The sequence below is a fragment of the Gavialis gangeticus genome, unplaced genomic scaffold, assembly GCF_001723915.1.
Source record: "Gavialis gangeticus isolate Ggan-Ray unplaced genomic scaffold, GavGan_comp1, whole genome shotgun sequence".
In the NCBI taxonomy this organism is placed as follows: Eukaryota; Metazoa; Chordata; order Crocodylia; family Gavialidae; genus Gavialis; species Gavialis gangeticus.
The window spans coordinates 27,435,216-27,453,739 of record NW_017728993.1 but is presented as its reverse complement, the minus strand read 5'-3'; the positions used below and the strand labels follow the sequence as shown (position 1 = coordinate 27,453,739).

At 63.2% G+C, this 18,524-nt stretch overlaps 1 protein-coding gene across 8 annotated transcripts in view; it reads left to right on the top strand.

Annotated features, from left to right (window-relative positions):
- Positions 1-18,524, top strand: part of PTPRF (protein tyrosine phosphatase, receptor type F) — a 409,931-nt gene that overhangs the window by 340,722 nt on the left and 50,685 nt on the right. For 2 of the 8 annotated variants that reach the window (XM_019501453.1, XM_019501454.1), the window contains exons 12-16: positions 3,725-4,030; positions 6,535-6,728; positions 12,922-12,948; positions 15,288-15,405; positions 17,404-17,982. In XM_019501453.1, the coding sequence (XP_019356998.1) occupies positions 3,725-4,030; positions 6,535-6,728; positions 12,922-12,948; positions 15,288-15,405; positions 17,404-17,982 (1,224 nt within the window). The remainder of the gene's footprint in view (positions 1-3,724; positions 4,031-6,534; positions 6,729-12,921; positions 12,949-15,287; positions 15,406-17,403; positions 17,983-18,524) is intronic. The other 6 variants (XM_019501457.1, XM_019501461.1, XM_019501455.1 and 3 more) reach the window with 3 other exon arrangements.

Here is an 18,524-nt window from a genome sequence, read left to right as displayed (position 1 = left end):
CCGGGGGCGGCTGGGTGGGCCCGTGCGTCTCTGCAAGGTTGCTTGCACCTGGCCGAGCCATTCAGACAGGGCAGGCTCCAGCTCAGACACCAGCAGCGCGAGGAGCCTCTCCTGCCTCTGAATGCGCCGGCCTGCCAAGCCACGGGACACCGTCACCCCTTGCCATCCCCTTCCCCACCACCCCCAGTAGCTTCGGCTGCCCCTTTGCTGTGGGACTGCTTGCAACGCTGGGGCTGGCGGGGGGTCCTGGGCCGCAGGGCGCCCCGTGCTTGCTGGGTGGCGGATGTGTGAGTGGTGCCGTGTGCCAGTGCAGGAGGCGGCTGCCCGGCTGCAGCTCTCGGGACGCCGCCGCGGAGCGAATGGAGAGGCCAGATAATGAGGTGACCCCGGCAGTATCACTTTCATCCTCTCCCTGCCCCGTGTGATCGCGGTGCTCGGGGCTGTGATTGGCAGCTCAGAGTGCTGCGCGTAAGCAGATTAGGACCATCAAACGGCTCAGCGATAAGCTCGTTTTCACTAATGATTTCTGGGTTCGCTGTTATGCAAAGAGCATTAAAAAGAGGGGGAAGAGACTTTCTACTCAGGCCGTCTGCCCGGGATTTTGTGACCGTGCTGGGTGGGGAAAGGGCAGAGCAGAGCAACTCTGCTCCTGAGGAGGATGACTGTCTCTTCCAGGGAAGTGCGGGCACCCTGTTTTCCCTCCCTCCATTAGCATAGCGATTGCCAGAGCCCCGCTGACCTCTTCTGCACAGGCTCAGGATAACAACACCTTAGTTTGGGTGCAATAGATTGGACCTGAAAAAACTGAGTGCGGCTTGGATCAAGCTACTATGAATATTTGACCGTGGGGGATGTCCTCCATGTTCCCGAGTGGCTCCTAACCCTTGTTCCCAGTGGCGCTGGGCAGCACTCTCCATCACCAGCAAAGGCTTGGGCCTTTCCTCGCTCGCCCACGTTAACAGCAAGAAACAGGAGCTGTCTCTGGGAGAGCCCCAGCATTGGCACCATGTCAGTGGCTGAGCCATGAGCATGATCCGAGGCGGCTTCGCACTGGAGGTAGCAGGGTCACCTGGCTCCATAGGTGCAGATGGAGATTGCGCCCGTGGTGTGGACAGTGCAGGTCTCCTTCAGGAGACACCCTGGTGCATCCTGTCTGTATGTGCCGGTAGGGAGGCTTTCTGCCCACCCGAAGGAGAGGAAGGCGCGAGGCATCGTTCGCACGGCCAGGTGGGCATTGCCCTGCTGTTGCCTGCTGGGCTTTCCCAGCAGCGCCCCCTCCGCCCCACTGTCCGGAGGACTCTGCAGGGCCTCGCCGCCCGCCGTCGCAGAATGGGGTCAGCCCAGCCCGGGGAGAAGCTCATTAGGAGACCAGTTCAAGTGATCGTTCGGGTCCATTAGAGAGGAGGCAGAACAGGCCAGTGCAGCCACCGAGCTTTCAAGGTGCTTCCTGCTGCATGGCAGGTGGGTGCAGGAAGCGCCCCTAAGGCCCCTCTCCCCAAAACGCATCTCCTCCCCTGCCACAGTTGAACCGCGCCTCCGTCGCCCGGCTGCCCAGGGCGCCCCCAGCGCAGGGAGCGGTGACCAGGACATGCAGCCATCGCGCTGGCCCCGCACAGACCAGAGCAGCGTGAGCCGGCACGGCGCTCCGGCGCAATGACGCCGGGGGCTGCAGCCCAGGCCCACGGGCGAGCAAGTAGCCTGCAGCCAGCCGAGCCTCGTGGTGTGTGGCGGCGTGTGTGCCTGCGGGTGTGTGTGCATGTGTGCCTGGCCTGGCCTGCCCGGAGCACGGGTGGGGGGACATTTCCATGCCATGCCCATTTTCAGTTGGTCCTGCTCACGTGTCCAAGGTCTGTTTTGTTTCCTTTAAGCTTGTTTTGCACGCTGCCCGCGGGACTCTTACCCAGCCAGCCGCCGGGGTGGAAGGGGCCCCGAGACGCCTGCCAGGCAGCCCCCTGGACCAAGCGCTGTGCAGCTCAGGTGTCTGGCCAAAGCAGGCTGTCCTGCCAGGCTGCGCCGAGGGCAGGGCTCCCCCCAGCCCTGTGGCACCCCTCTGCACGCTGCCGTCTCCCTTCTCCCTCTCCTGCAGCCACTCTTCTCCCCCTACCCCCGGCCCTAACTGGGGAAGACGCAGGTGCTCTGTCAGACCCGGGCTGCTCCTTCTCTGCCTCTGCCCTGCTGGCTTCCTCTCTCTCCTCCACCTCTGATGGGCCCCGTCCCTCCCCGGCCGCTCCGTGCCCGCAGCCCCACTGCCAAAATCTTCTTGCAGCCTGTGGCTCTGGCAGCCACGGGGCCACGGCGGAGGCTGTGCCCCAGCTGAGATCCGTGGAGCCTCTGCCAGTGGGTGCAATGGAGACGGCTCCACCCGGGCTGCCCTGCGTCCACTTCCCAGCCTCCGGCATTGCCCGGCATCTGGGAATTGGCCTCTGCCCTGCCTACCCCGCGTCGCTCCCTCGCTGCTGTGCCCCGTCCTCCTTGCTACCAGCAGCTTGGCTCTGCGGGCGAAGCGGCTGTCGCAGCCCGGGACCCCAGGCGAGGAGAGGCCAGAAGCAGGCCCGTACAGACACAGGGCAGACGGGATCAAGTGATCTCTGCTCCTGCACCTTCCCAGCCCCTCGGTCACTGCCGTCCACCTCACCTCTGCCCCTGCCTGGCACTGCCCAGTCGCTGGACACCTTGCTGCTCTGGGACCACGAGGTCCGTCTGCACCCGGGGGTCCTCCCTCGCTCACTGGTTTGGATGCTGTAAGCTGAGGCGGGCTCGTCCCCCGCCAGGCAGGGTCCCCCTGGGAGCTGGAGGCCTCTTGGCCTCCAGCCCCGAACCAAGTCTCATTGACACGACACCAAGGGAGAAGAGCCAGGCCCCCCACTCCTGAGACCCAGGCCATGAGGGAGGGGGCTGTTGGGCCACCCCCACCCCCCAGTCAGTGTCTTCAGCCAGGAAAATGCCTCCTCCCCGAGACCCCCCAGCAGCGACCAGTCCAGAGCGAGGCCGCGTCTCCCGTGCCGCAGGCCCCGGCGCTGCCTGCAGCTCCTGGCAGAGACGGTACCGGGCTGGCTGTCCCCCATGCCCACGGTCCCCCCCTCGCAGGGCCCGGGCCTTGCTCCGTCCCAGCAGCACCAGGGTAGCAGGCAGGGGACGGTCCGAGACCGGCGCGGTTCCCTCCCTCCGCCCGCGTCAGCCCCTGCGCGGGGGTCTGGACCGCCCTGACGGTACGGTGCACGCTGTCGCGGCTCAGGTTCGCAGCAGCAGATTTTCACCGGGGAGGAGAAGAGGCCTTGCCTGCCCCCGTTTCACAGCTCGGTCCTGACTCCCTGCAAGCTGCCCGGCGCCACGTTCCTCCCCGTCCCATCCCGTGGCCTTGCTGCTCGCAGGGCACGAATCTTCCCCTCTGTCCCTCCTGCCTTCTGGTCCCATCTTTTCTCGCAATCAGCTGGAAGCATCTTCTTTGCTCTTGTCCCCGTCTCTCTCTTCCCCCTTTCTCCCTGCGCTGCTGTTGGCTACCAGTGGGACGGCATCCAGCGCCACGCACAGGCCGGTGCTGCCAGTCGGGTGCTCGGAGATGATCGGCCCCCGCGCTGGGTTAGGAGGGCTGGGTTGCTCAGGCTGCGTTTCATGGCAGAGGCCACGTGCTCGGCCGGCTGGGTAAGAGCGCCCCGTCCATTTTGGTTTCTCCTTCCACTCATTTCCCCTCATCTCCCCACCCCCTTCATTTATTTGTCCCCAGCCCCCTCCGCCCCGCCCCAAGAGGTCGAGTGTGTAAGCACCAGCTCCACCACCATCCGGGTAAGTTGGGTGCCGCCGCCGGCCCAGAGCCGCAATGGGGTGATCACGCAGTACTCCATTGCGTACCAGGCGGTGGAAGGAGAGGACGGCGCCAAGCACGTGGTGGAAGGCATTGGACGGGAGCGCTCCAGCTGGGAGATCACGGACCTGGAGAAATGGACCGAGTACAAGGTGTGGGTGCGGGCTCACACCGATGTGGGCCCCGGCCCGGAGAGCCTCCCCGTGCACGTGCGCACTGACGAGGACGGTAGGTGATGCCAGGCACTTCCCTGCTGTGCCAGGACCCTCTCGGCAGGAGGATGCCCCCGGCCCGGTAGCATTTCTCGCTGACCCGCACGTAGCGCAGGGCCAGCTGCTGGCGGGTGGGGGAAGCGTCCCGTTTCGGACGAGGAGCTGCACTGCTTGCCCTGCCGCATCTCTGCCGAGCGCCCTCGGGGCCGGCACGGCCGCTTGCCTGGGCCCTGGCAGCGCCAGTCGCCTGCGCCTGCCTGGCACTCTCTGGGAGGACACGCGCCTGCTCCCCTGCATTGCAGGACTGGGATTTAAACTCGACTTGCTGACCTGAAACATGGCAGATCAAAGAGAGGAAATTAAGTCCCTCGGAGGCGTGCAAGCATTGCTGGAAGCTGCTTCCCGCCCCGGCTCCCGGGCAGGCCGCAGCTTATATAAATCTGTTCTGCTCAAGAGTCAGCGTATCGCACGGGCGGGATGCTTCGCCGGCCGGGGCAGCCGGAGAAAAATTGCTTTGTATTAGTGAGACTGTCAGTCATGTCACTGGGACTTAAGCCCCTTCCCTTTGAATGTGCCGCTGCTCAGCGTGACGGCCAGGACCGCCGCGGCTTCGCGCTGACCGCGGAGCTGCGCATTTTGGGGGGAGGGAGTGAGGAGGAGTGGCGGGTGGGCCCGAAGGGGACCCTCTCCGTGCCCAGCCAGGCTGGCAGATCAGACCCAGGCAGTCTGCAGTTGTCCCTCGTGCCTCCTTGGCGCTGGGAAGCACTGGCTGGCGGTTTCCCCGGCGTGCGAACTCATCTGTGTGTCCTGCTGCCTGTACCACTTGCTTCAAATCATTCAGCAGAGCCATCGCCTCGGGGAAGCTGCTACCCCAGAAATGTCGTGGCCAGCTCTCCCATTTACTTGTAGGGCACCGCGGTTGGACATCCCAGTCGAGCTGTCAGGAATGATTTGGATTGCTCCGGCAGGCGGGCGCGCGGTAGAGCCCCGTAAGGGAGGAAAGTGAAACGCAGAGCTCGGAGTGAGAGGCAAATGAATTGAACTTTCCCTCCTCCACCTCAGCTCGGCTCCTTGCTCACACCCGCCGCGCGTATGGCGCAGGCGTTCATTGTGGGGGTCACCTTCCTGGCTCCAGCGGGCTGGGATTCCTAGAGAGCCCGGTGGGACGAGGCTTTCCAAGAGCTTCAGCACCTTTTAAGCTCATACCTGCCTGGAAGCCTCCCCCCGCAGCCCCAGCCAGCGCCGATGCTACCTGCGAGCGCTTGCGCGTCTCGGCAGCTTTCTAGTTTCCCAGGGAGGATCATGCTGAGGCGCGCGGCTGGCCGAGCAGGAAGGAAGGGGGCTGGCTCGCTCAGACAGGGAAGCCCCTTGACTCACTCGAGGTCACAGAGACGAGTGGTTTGGATGACAACGCAGCGTGTCACGGCGGGAGTCTTCAGCACGCAAACCCTCTCCAACCTTGCACCTTGAGCCGGCCAAGCAGTGCCAAGACGCCCCATCCCTCCTTTCTCCATTTTATTTAATTAGCTACAATTAAGAAAGCCATCTAGGGAAAATAATGAATTGCCCTGAGGCTTAAAGATCGTGCTTGCCTGCCGGGAAGCTGTTTCTTCCCATCGAGTTGATTGCAATAACAGCATTCATCCCGCCTGCCTGTCAGCGATCTGTCCCTAATTATCTAATTGCCGTGCTGTCCTGCTGCGCTGAGGATTGGGGTGCACGGGGCTTTCCGAGCCCCTGGTATGCCCAGGGAAGACCTGGTGGGCCCGGGGACCGGGGCTGTGACCTTTGAGCCGTGGCAGGCGTGTGCATCGCAGCCGTGCCCACCCAAGGCCCCCCCAGCCGGTTCAGTCAGAGGACACTTCCCGAGAGCCACGGAAAGCACTAATGTCTTCACATTGACGTTTTTGTCACCGTCAATGCAGAAGCAGAAAAGTAATAAGGATGTAATTTTTCCAAATGGTAAATAGGGTATAAATACATTTTTAAGCGTGGCTCACCTCGCCAAGGAATTGATATTTCCAGGGCAGCATAATTTTTCATTTCATTATCAAAAAGTGTTCAGCTAGCCGTGCATGAAATGCAGTCCACCCAGAGCTGTCACCATCCCCACAGCCCCGTTATCGGGCGGCGTTCAGCGACCGCACCCTTGGAGCTCGGGTTTATTGTCTTTGGGGGAGCCTTTCCTCCCCGTTTCCCGTCTCTGGTCGCCGTGGCCATGCAGGCCCACAATCGGGGTGGTGATGGGGTGCGGCTCCAGGCCCCATGTGCGGCCCCTGCCGAAAGCAGCTGCCCCACAGAGAAGGCAAGCGCTCTGCACAAGATGTTGCACTGGGTATCGTAACGGGAGCTGCGTGGGCACCGGGGAGATCCAGCTGGGAAAGGGCGAGGGCAGCCCCGGGACTTCCCAGGCCGGAGCAGGGAGGTAACGCAGGCGGGAGCAGGCCCCGCGGGTTGGGGAGGAAGCGGGAGATGCGGGGGCAGGCGCCGTTCACACGGTCTGTGCCTCGTGTGTCCTAGTGCCCAGCGCCCCGCCGCGGAAGGTGGAGGTGGAGTCCGTGAATTCGACGGCCATCCGGGTCAGCTGGAAACTGCCCCTGTCCAACAAGCAGCACGGGCAGATCCGGGGCTACCAGGTGACTTACGTGAAGCTGGAAAGCAATGAGCCGCGAGGGCAGCCGATCATCAAGGACGTCATGTTATCGGAGGCGCAGGTACCGCTGGGGGGTGCATTCAGGGTGGGGGTTGATTTCTGGATGAGCCTCCTGGCGTCCTGCCTTTGCAGCAGGGGCTGGCGGGCTGGAAGCGAGGGTCCTGGGGCAGGATTGCCTCGGCCACAGAAGTGGGGGCTCTCTGGAAGCTCCCGCCCCACGCCCACGGGGAGGAGAGGCCCAGGCAAGCGCGAGCTTGTGTCCTTGTTGGACTCCTCGCAGGCCGGCCCCTGCCTGCTGGGGGGATGCACAGAGCTGCCTGCAGCTCAATACACACCCTGCCAGGCTGTCTGACGGCGCTCCAGGGGGTTGCAAGCCTCCCCCGGCGGCACTGGGGGCTGCCGCAGCCCAGGCTGGGGATGGGACTGGGCTGTGCCAATGCTCCTGCTGCCCCCCCCTCCCCCCGCAGGGTCCTGGCTGGAGGGTCAGCCCAACGCTGCACTGGGGCAGGAAGGGATTTCCCCGCCTGCCCAGACTGGTCTGAACTGGGGAGGGGGTTTGCCTTCCTCTGTCTGCAAACCCTCTTTGCAGCAGCAGGACATCGGCGGCCGCAGCCCCCCTGCTTTCCTGGGGGCAGGGGTGGGGGGCGATGCCCAGGGCTGTCAGGGGTGACTGTGTCGTGTCGCTCAGAGCTCAGACACGGGGCTTGTCTGGGCTGGTTTGGATGGGCCTGATCCTGCCTCGGGGAGTTGGACTGGATGTGACCCCGCAGCTCCCTGCCAGCCCGCAGCTCTAGGACTCTGCTCCCTTTCCTGTGTGCTGGCAGCGCTGGGCAAGGGGTGATGCTGAGGAGAGGTGCCGCCCTTGGAGGGGCAGCCGGGCCGCCCTGGTGCAGGGTGCCCCCCCAAGCCACATGTCTCCCAGTGTTGGGCGCAATGGGGCTGGGCCCTGCCTGCAGGCTGCCACGTTCCCCCTCGGGTGGTGATGCTTCCCCCGGGCTCACAGCCCTGAAACGCAGCCACGCAGCCCTGGCTGCCTGGGGGTGGGACCCACTTGTCTGTGGGGCCAGTCCCCCGTTCGCGGTTGCCTCGTGCTGCGTGCCAGCTCCATGGCTTCTAGCCGAGCAGATGCGGGGCCACCGTCCCCCCCACCACATCCCATGCCTCAAGTCTGCTTCGGGTCGGCCTGGGCAAGGAGCCGCAATCGCCCACGCCCTGTTTTCCCCGGGGCCCAGGGAAGCTCAGACCCGCTGCCTCTCCGCTCGGAGCGGGGCTCCCTCGTCTGACGCGGCCCGAGCCCGCGCCGATCTGGGCCCAGAGCATCATGTGAATGCAGCCTGCGCTGTGCCGCCGTCGGGAGCACCGCGGGATCGATGCCAGGCTGGCCGGGGGGCCGCTGCCCAAGGCGTGATGGAGCACGGCAGCGATTAATCGATCCCTCTCCTGAACGCCGCTGTAAATCCTTTATGCGTGTCGGCAGGGAGCAGAGCACATGGGGGAAAACCCGCGGATGGGGGAGAGGGGCCAGGGGCTGATTCGTGCGAGTCGACCGGGAAGTGCCTTTCCGGGGCCGCATCTCCCACAGAAGCAGCCTGAGGCCGTGCGCCACTGGGGGCTAACGAGGCGCTCCCGGGGCAGGCCGGAGTAAGCTGCCCCGCGAGCGCTCCAGCCGGTCTCACGCCCGTGTCTTGCTGATGTGGGTCGGGGCGTCCCGTGGGAGAGCGTGCTCTTTGTCAGAGCTGGGGCCAAGCCGGGCAGCTGAGCGGGCTCCTGGCCTCTTGCAGCGCATCCCGGCTTGGGCTGCGGAGCTGAGTTTGCGGCCGTCTCTGGGGCACCTGTCGGCGGCTCCATCTTGGCGACACCCGGACTGAAACCGGCAAGGAAGTGAAGGCGAGAAGCAGAGCGCCGTGGTGGGAGCCGTGGTGCCAAGGCAGAAAGGCTCCAGGTCATTAGGAGAGGACCTCGTCTCGCCAGCAGCGAGGAGGCAGGTGCTCGTGGTCCTGCTCGCAAGGACGCTCTCGTGCCTGCAGCTGACGAGCTCGGAGGGCCCGGGAGTCTGTGCAGGGCACCAGCAGCCTCATCACACCCGGGGTTTTCTTTAAGCAGCATCGGAGATGTTCCCTGGAGAGCGCCCGTCGTGAAGGCCGGGGTGCATGCGGGCACGCCAGCCCTGCTCGGCACCAGCGCGGGACACATCTCGGCCCAAGGGGCAGGATTAAACCGTACGAAGATCGGGGGTCAGAGGGAATTTTCCGTGGCGCACCAGCAGGGCAGGGACCCCTTCCCCGGGTGCTGGGCCCCGAGCATCAGCTGGGTGTGAGGAGGCTTGTCCCACATAATCAACTGCCTGCAGATGTTATAAAGACAGCGGCAGGAGAGCTGACTCACGGCTTTTTGCTGTTTGAAGATGAGAGCTATACAGGAGTAAATGAAGATGAAAGGAAACGTAAAGAGCAGTGGAGATGTTGGCGGTTCAGATAACCTGCCTGCCTGGTTGTCAGACCCGTCGGAGCGGGGTGCCCGGGCCGCGGGGCCGGACGGACCGCGTGTTCTTGCCCAGCCTCCTGCCGAGGGAAGATAATTGACTGGGAGGAAGGCCCTGCAGCGAGTCTCCCGCCGGGGCGATGCCTGTGACTGATTACCCCTGCCAGCTCTCGCCAGACTGAAGTCCGTTTCCAGCCTGCACCCTCACCTCCCCGACAGACAGACAGACGGACAGGCTGAGCCGGCGTCCGTGCCCCGTGAAGACCCGGCACAGCGACAGGCGCGGCGTCTTCACCGAGCGGGGCCTGTCACCGCCGGCTGCGGCGTTGTCACCCACAGGGCCGCTGAGGCCAGGGGTGGGTGGGGGCGGCCGAGTGCCCGGGCACAGCTCTCCTCCTCTTTGCTGAGCGTCGTGGCGCAGCCCGGCGTCCGTCTGGGGCAGCCGGGAGGTGCCGGCCGTGAGAGCACCGATGCAGGGAAGGACGGAGGAGACGGGGAAGCAGAAGAGTGGTTTCTTTCAGCTCGATGTCCGAGCGCCCCGGGCTCCTCGGACGAGTGCGAGAGCCTCTGAGGGTGGGACAGAGACAGCGGGCGGTGGTGCCGACGGGGCAGGCAGGTCAGCAGGAGATGGAGAGCTCGTCTGTCTTGGGGCACCTGGCGTGAAGGAAGTGCGGAGCTTGCCCTGAGGCGGGCGCTTGGGCCCAGCCAAGATGTGGTTTAATGGGACAGGCTGGTTCGGGGGGAGTGGGACCCTTTTTCCAGCTGCTTCCCATGGGCATCCATGCTCGGTCCTGGGAGTGACCCTGCGTCCTCTCACCCAGAGAAGAGCTGTGAGGCCTACAGAGGACCTGTGTGCCTTTGGTGCACTCTGCCAAGCCCTGGGCAATGGCCCGGCCATCTCTCGGCAGCTTCCAGCCTTGCCTGCTTGCATGTCTTGCCTCCTCGGTGCACTGCCACAGCATCCCTCCAGCCTGGCTCTTGCCGGGCCTCCCCGAGCCGGCTGGCGCTCCAGGAGCACAGGTCTGCGCAGTGCTTCCTCGGCCCCTTTCCAGACGTAGCCGAAGGAGCCAGCCGGCACCAGGAGCACGCGCCCTCCCGAGAGAGATCTTCAGGGCCGGCGAGGCCAAGAGCAGGTCTCACAACCGGCTGGTCCGTGTCCAGCGCTCGTAGACCATCTCCGCGCACACCCTGCCTGGCCTCCCGGAAATGGCAGAGGGAGGTAACAGCAAGTGCCTGGGGCCGGTAGCGAGCTGGGAAGCCTGGCAGGGAGCTGGGGGACGGAAAAGAGCCATGGGCCCACCCCAGCATCAGGAGGACTTGGAGGAAGGCTCCCTCTTGGACCCATTGAGTGGCTTGCAGAAGTTTCTTGTGATGCTTCCCAGAAAGCCCCTGATTTCCTGGCTTGACTTGCCTGGTCCAGAGGCGAGGCAAAGCTCCAGAGCAGTGAGGCCGCTCCCCTGCTCCGGTCCTGGGCAAGAGAGGAGAATCCAAGAAAGCCCCAAATCCAGCTCCCGCGGCTGGGGCTGGCTCCAAAGGGCCTGGGCCGGCACTGCCGGCAGAGCCGCCGTGCTCAGGGAAGGCTGCCGTCCCCTTCGCGAGACGTGTCTGCGCCGCGCCGCGTGGGAGCGCAGGATGAAATGTCGTGACGGCACCGCTGCGGACATAGATGCACGCCGTTAGCGTCGGCGCCTGCCTGCACTGCCTCGCCTGGCGCTCAGCACCAGCTGAATCCTTTTCATTACGGCAACTGGGTCCCGAGATCAATTTGTCTTGCTCAGCAACCTTAAGCACTTAGGAAGCAATTGAGCTGGTTTAGGAGGGAAATGTTTTTTATCTGCCGGTGATATTTCCGTAATGGATATAAATTCAGTTTGAAGGGTTGAGCCAGGCCTGGCTCCTCAGACCTGTTTCTGCAGCTGAGATGGAAAGGTTCCCATGCCCCCGGATCCGAAGGGGGAGGACGTTGCACTGATGAGGGCAGCGCGCGCGGCGCCTCCGGGGTCAAACTCTGCTCCGAGCCTGACGGAGGTGGGAGCGGGCAGGCTGCTGAGCCGGGGAGGCTCTCCCGAATGCCGCCCCCGCGGCTCTTCTCCGTGGTCCAGCTCGTCGTGTGTAGGATGGGGCTACATGCTTTCCCAGCCTGGTCGCAGCACCATGGTCTCCTGAAAGAAAAGGCTGCCAGTCCCATCGTCCCATCGACCTCGTCCAGCCAAGCAGCTCGGTGCGGCCGGGCACTGGCAGGAGGACTGAGCATGGAGAGGGCGCCTAGGCTCTGATGCCGACCGTCCTTGGTCAGGACTTTGCTTTTGCAGAGCTCTCCAGGGGTGACCTGGCTTCTCCGTCATGGTTTATGGGGACAGTTGCAGCAGTAGGTTAGTGCCGTTCAGTGTGGGACCTAGAAGAGGAGTCCAGGAGGCATTGTCCCACCAGTGGCTGCTTTCCCGGGATGCGTAGACTAAAACAGCATAAACGTTGATTTTATTTGAATGCTGAGGAAGTGCCTGGAGGGATCCAGCCAGCAGGAACCCCCTCGGGGAGGGGTCTGCGAGAGGCATCTTGTGGCTTTTAATATCACTGACCCCGTCTGGGGCATCTGCCATCTCCAGGTCCCTGGCCCTCTGCAAAGGTTAGCTCAGCTCAGCAGCGCCCAGCCCCGTCGGACAGCTCGCTCGGGCTCCCACCGTGAGTCTGTAATGGAGCCGGGACTGGGACCGCTTACCCATGCTCTCGGGGGGGAGGGACTGACCGCCCTGGCCGAAAAATCTGGGTTCGGCCAGTGCCCTCCATCAGCAGTCGGCAGAAAGCCTCGTGACGGTAGCAGACTTGCCCTGGCTGAAGCTCCCGTGCCCCATGCGCTCTTGGCAGCCGAACCCGATCTCGGGGACGACTGGAAACCCGCGTGCCTCCCAGGAGCCTCCTTAGCGCATCGTTGGAGGCGGGGGCACGGATGGCGTACATGTGCTGCTCGCTGCTCTTCGGCAGGGCGGCGGGGGCCGCGAGGACGTTTAGATCCTGGCGAGAGAGAAGTCCTCCCCAGTGCTTGTTCCCATGCAGCACGAGGCCCTTGACAGCAGCCGCTCCTGCCCTGGCTTCCCGTGAGCACACGACACCTGGTTCGGAGCTCAGATTAGGCGCCGCTTGCAGCTGCTCGGGTGGCTGCGGGTGCTGAAGTGCTCCTGGGCAGGTGATGGGGAAGGAGAAGCCCCTTGTACCGTAGCCGCGTTTCAGTTGACACCAGCTCCTCCATCTCGTCTGCTGCCGTCTTAGGTTTCCAGTGAGATGGGGGCTGGGGCGTTTCTGGACCCGAGCCCTCTCTGTTGCTGCCACTCCATTTCCAGGGCAGGCGCAACAAGGAGGACTGGTCCCTTGGCAGCCCCAGGCACAGAACGGGGCCGAGCGGCCTAGGATGGTGGTGACCTTGTCTACATTGCTGCTGCCCTCTCTGCTGCCACAGCAAAGCCTGGCATCAGCAAAGCAGGAGAGCCCGTGAGAAGAGCTCGCAGGTGTTGGGGGGTGTGGGTGTGCGTGTGCGTGCAGCTCCGGCCCCCGTGCGTGTGCGCTCCTAGCCCTTCTGCACAGGCTGGCTGCATGCAGGTGGTTGTGCTGCATCCTCGGCCCGGCCCAGGCGGAGGGATCCCTCGTGTGTCCGCGTGATAACCCCACGCCCGGCCCTGCTAACCCGCGCTCTTGTCATCGTCAGCCCCTTCCTAGAAGCGGTCCCTTAAAACTCTTGTGTCTCCATTTTTCTCTCCTCTCCCCTTTCTCCCCATCAGTGGAGGGCTGAGGACTCCGTGGACCACGTAAGTACCACTCGTGTGTGTTCCCGTTTGGATCAGAGGGGTTTGGTAAATCGATTTGTGAATTTTGTAGACATAGTGCTGTCAAAACATCCCTTTCTCTCCCTTAATGAGGCCGGAGAGTTACATCGTGAAGCCTTCCACAGGCAGCAAATCCAGAGAAAATTGGCATTTAGATTGCTGCTAAATGCAGAAAAGCAATTGACATTTTCTATAATCTGTATTTCCAGCTTGTTGCAATGCAATTTTAGGCAGACTCAAGTGATCAACTCGGGAGGTGCAGCCTGCTTTCTGCAGGCGTTGGCCAGCTAGTTATGTGGTAAAATTAGATCTATAATCTCTAAACCTCATTGATCCTGCTCATGAAAAATAACCCATGCTCTCAACCGTGACCTTTGGCTCAAACAAAGGCTGTAATAAGAAAGCAATCTCATTTAAACAGTTAAATCCAATTTTTCCCACGTAATTTTGAAATATAAATTTGAAGGAACAAACTAGAAAACGACCTTTTTAGAGTCAGCGATTCAATTACATGCCCCGCCGCCAGCCTCCAGGCACAGGTGGCTTCTCCCTCCATGCCAAGAGGAGGCGTTCGGCCAGGCAGGCGCGGCGCCGCGATGACAGCCCTCTGTTTACCTGGTGCAATCATCCCTCCGTCCACCCCCCTCTGTCGTCCCCTCCTCCCTGCTTGCTGGCTGGGCTCCCGGTGCATACCCTTGCGTGTGAATGCATCTGCATGGACTGGGGAGGAGCTGGGTCCTCCCAGGATGCTCAGAGCCTGCCGTTCGTGTGTGAGTGTGCCCCCATGCCCCGCCGCCCGCCTGCTCCTGCCCTCACTCCCCTTCCTGGCGTGCTGCCGGGGGAGCGGGAGTCACGCTCGCCCTGTGATTTTGGTGTCATTCTTGCTGGGGCTTGTTGATTTGTTTCGGGGCTGCTGGTTACACCCGGGCAGCAGGGGGGTAGCTTTGGGGTGAAGTGAGGGCACAGGGTGGGCTCCCTGGCAAGCAGTGCTGGTGCCAAGCGGTTCAGGAAGGCGATGATGCCCAGGCCCCCCTTGTCCCTTCCTGGCTCCAAGGACTCCCCCGGTCCCAGGAGGTAACCATTACACAGCTCTCCTGCGGGCCCTCCCCATCGCACCCAGACCCTCCTCATCCTGTGCCCGGTCGGCTGTGGCTCCTTCTCCGGTTCGTTTCCATCCAGGGAGGATGCCTCTACGTGGCCTGGTGCCTGGGGCTGAGCAGCACTCGGACGGCGCTGCGGCACGGTGCAGACAGGCTGCAGCCCACCCGAGCTGGGTCTGTGCCGGGGGCGGCTCTCCGGCTGGGGCAGGCTTTCTCAGGACGGCCCCTGAGCTCTGTTCCTTGCGGCCACGCCACAGGCAGCTTTCCGGGCCGAGGCAGGGCCCCTTGCAGCTGTGCTGTCACGGGAGAGGAGCAGGGGGCCGTCCCGCTCAGTGTCTTGCCATGCAGTCGGAGGTGAGATCGCACCCTCCTGTCGCCCGGGACGCATGCCCTCTGCTCTGGGCAGCCAAGCGTCCCCTCCAGGGCACACCACCAGCGCCGCAGGTACCAGGTGCCCAGCTTGGCACCCCGGGGGCTACACAGCCCGGAGGCTGAGCCGAGCCGAAACCACCCCGCGCTGCTCTCCCCTCCCCTGAGAGCCACCTCGCCTCTGCGCCCATGGCCGTCCCTGGCAGCGATGCTGCAGCAGAGCTGAAGCGTGGGGGGCACCGGTCGCCATCCGCCCGCACCCCTTATCTCGGAGTCCAGCAACCCCCCGGCCCCTACGTGAGCTCCCGTGGCCAGCGGCAGCACTCAGCTTGGCTTCAGGCCGAGTTTTAATCATGCCAGAATGAGTCCCCTGGTGCCTTCCCGACCTGGCCGTTTGCTCCGGCTTGTTGTGATCCTCTTGTCCTCATGTGGCCTGCTCGGAGGTGGACTGCCCCCAAGGCCTGTCCAGCGTTGCACAGAAACCGCCTCTTAACCTGAGCTGCTGTAAGCGGCAGAGCGGTGGAGAAAGGAGGCAAGGAGCTGAGGGGAGGTGGTGGGTGCCGGGGTCGCTTCCCTGCCCACCCCCCTCTTCCCTGGAGGTCAGCCCTGCCGGCAGGCTGCTGAGGATTTCGGTTACGTGCACCAGGTCTCCAGGCTCTGAGATGCAGTATCAGAGAGTGAATGAGCTCCTTGACGAGGGCTGCCCCCTCCTGCTAGCTCTGCACGGGTTGAGTTGCCTGCCCGCCTGGGTGCGACACATGGTGGTCCGTGTGTTCCCTTCTGCATCCCGTGTGGTAACGGCGCGTGTTTCTTGTTGCTTCCCTTCTGCTTGCTGCGTGGACGGACCCACAGGAAACCATCATCAGTGGCCTGCTGCCCGAGACCACCTACTCCATCACGGTTGCAGCCTACACCACCAAGGGGGATGGCGCACGCAGCAAGCCCAAAGTCATCACGACCACGGGGGCAGGTGAGCACGTGGTGCCCGGGGCAGAGGGAGCACAGCAGGGACAGCCCCGTTGAGCAGCAGCTGATGTGGTTGAAGGTGTTGAGAAGGATCCGTGCTCCTGGGGAGGGGGAAGGATGCACGTGATCCACACGCCTGGACCCCAGGCTTTTAGGGGCTGGAACGCATGGATCATGTGGCACGGGGGGTACCAGTGAAGTGTCCTGAGCCCTGCAGCCTGAGCTCCCCCAGGCAGCCCGGCGAGCCGGGAGCAGGGAACCAGCCCCACGGCCAAGCTCACTTCATCCCCCGTGAAATGCAGTGCTTTCCCCGCACAGTTTTCTGATGCACTAGAAGCTGGATTGGGGTGTGGGGCGGGCATGTTTCCTGCGCCTGCTCTGATCTGAGAAGGAGGTTTACAGCGGGGACCCAGCCAATACGCAATGCTCCTGCCTATGTCTCAGTAAGCAAGGAGGGCTGCTCCTGCGGCCTCAGGAGATCTGTAACCTGGGCACGGGCAGTGCTGCAGACCCCGCTGTCCAGCCTCTGGATCCTGACGAGTCCAGCCAGGGAATCCCCCCTGCAATCGGACGAGCCTGCCCACGACAGCTGGGGGCAGGGACGCCTCACCTTTGGATGCACTTTGTGGGCTTGCTGGAGGCGCGCTGCCTCGGCCCTCAGAGCTAGTGCCAATTAGGCAGTGGCATCTTGTCAGCATTGCACTCGCCAGTTCCAGGCTACAGGTCATTGCTTTGCGGCGTTTCAGACCAGCAGGTATCGCTCCTAATTGCAGGAGGGCGTTTGGTGCGAGCTAGAAATCCTGGCTCCCAACACGCTGACCCCAGATGCCCTTTGCTGCCTCCTCTAGCTGCCTGTGATGCCAGGGTAGCTCCAGAGGTACCCTCTGTGGTCAGCCTTGTTGCGGCCCCTTCCCTCTGGCCTCACCGTGGCATGCGCTGCCCATCAGAGGAGAAGCTTCCAAAATGTCTCTGTGGCACAGGTGCCTGCTGCAAACCTCCCCACGACACGATGTGCATGCAGCACGCCGTGCTGAATTTGAGCGGCCCCCCCACCACGGGGAGACAACGGCCAGGCTTGCCTTGCCCGCCGGGGAGCGGCACTGTTGGCTAGCGAGGGCAGGATTGGGCCCACAGGCTGTCAAATCTGTTCTCGTTTTCCATGTGCCAGTAGGTCGCAGCATTTAAATACCACGTGAAGATAGGGATCCAGGCTGTGCTGCTGCCCAGCGCCTTCCCTGTTTTTCCTCCTCAATCACCGCGCCGCGCCATTGTTTCTAAATGTCTTCCCTGTCGGCTGATCTGTGTACAAACCGGAGCTGATTGGAGACGATGACACGTTCCCGCTCTAAGTGGAAGGGGGCTCGCGTTATTAAAGCATCAATTTAAGCCACCGGTCTCTAACCTGGGACGGCAGCAGCCCCGAGCGTGTGCAGCACAAACACAATTGCCCGGGAGTGGCTCGCCAATCACACCGGCATTCGCTTGGTGAACGAGCTCATCAGTGACAGCAAAATACGCTCTGATTGCAAGCGGCCCACCCGGCTCCACGGGCTGCCTGTGCAGGTGGCGAAATCGCAGTTCAGGGATGCAAAGCATCTGCTTCCTGAGGGAGCAGCAAGCCACTGGGGGGGCTTCCACGCGGCTGCCACAAAACAGGTCGTCGTGGTTCGGAGGCGGCGGCTGTCCGTATCCGCATGGCAGGCACTGACCGGAGAGGGGCAGAGGCATCCCTGGGACTGGTGTGGCACCTGAAGGGGTCCTGGAGCCAGTGCTGACCAGGACGCAGATGTGTGTGGTGCTGCTGACCACTTAGTTGGTCACCTGCTTAGACAGTAGGATTTGGGGGAGGGGGTTGAAAAATGGACTGGGTCCAGCTTCCATCAGCACCTGGGTTTGGGCCCCGACATGAGCCAGGCGCACGCCAGAGTTAGGCCAGTTCTCCTGCACCCACAGTCTTCTCCTGCTTCTGCATGTGGGAAGTCACCGTGTGTTTCTGTTTCAGTCCCCGGCAAGCCCTCAATGATGATCAGCACGACGGCCATGAACACGGCGCTCATGCAGTGGCACCCGCCCAAGGAGATGGTGGGGGAGCTGCTGGGCTACCGGCTGCAGTACAAGCGGGTGGACGAGGAGAAGATGAACACGATCGACTTCGGGAGGAACGACCATCACTACACCGTGACCAACCTACACAAGGGAGCCACCTACATCTTCAAGCTGTCGGCCAAGAACCGGGCAGGCCTGGGGGAGGAGTTCGAGAAGGAGATCACGACCACGGAGGACGTGCCCAGCGGCTTCCCACAGAACCTGCGCGTGGTGGGGCTCACCACCTCCACCACCGAGGTGGCCTGGGACCCCCCGGTGCTGGCCGAGAGGAACGGGCGCATCGTCAGCTACACGGTGGTGTACAGAGACATCAACAGCCAGCAGGACCTGACCAATGTCACCAGGAACACCAACATCACCCTCACCAACCTGAAGCCCGACACCACCTATGACATCAAAGTGAGGGCCCGCACCAGCAAGGGGCCTGGACCCCTCAGCCCCAGCATCCAGTCCCGGACCATGCCCGTTGATCAAGGTAAGGGCTCACAGCACACCCTGACCCCAGGAAGGCGCCCTCCCTCTGGCTAGTGTGGCTGCCAATCCCGGGGTTTCCAAGAGCAAAAGCAGCTCAGCACAGGGAGCTTCCCTGACGTCACCGGGGACGAGGTGGGGAGTCCTCGGCAGTAACGTAATTGCCTTTGTCATTTCACACGCCGGCTCCCCTGTTTCATCTGCACATGAAAGGAGCTTTGCTGGCTCCAGTGCCGACCTGCAAGGTAGCATCACTGGCACAGCCCACACCTGGGAGCTGCTGCTCTTTGATCACAGCAAAGGGCCGAGCGGAGGGGGAAAGAGGAGGGTGGCAGTTCGGTCGGCACCCGCCGCTCTCAGATGCTGGAGAGTACGGTCAGAAGGAAACTCCACGGGAGACTCCATAAAGACGCTGCCGAGCTGTCCTCTCCTTGCCTCCCCCTCTCTCCTACTGCAGCCGAGCTCTCTGACCCAGGCTGCCGTGGCAGGACACGTATCCTGCAGCCCTGCAGCCGCACAGCTCCCTCCCTGCATGCGTGCGAGGGC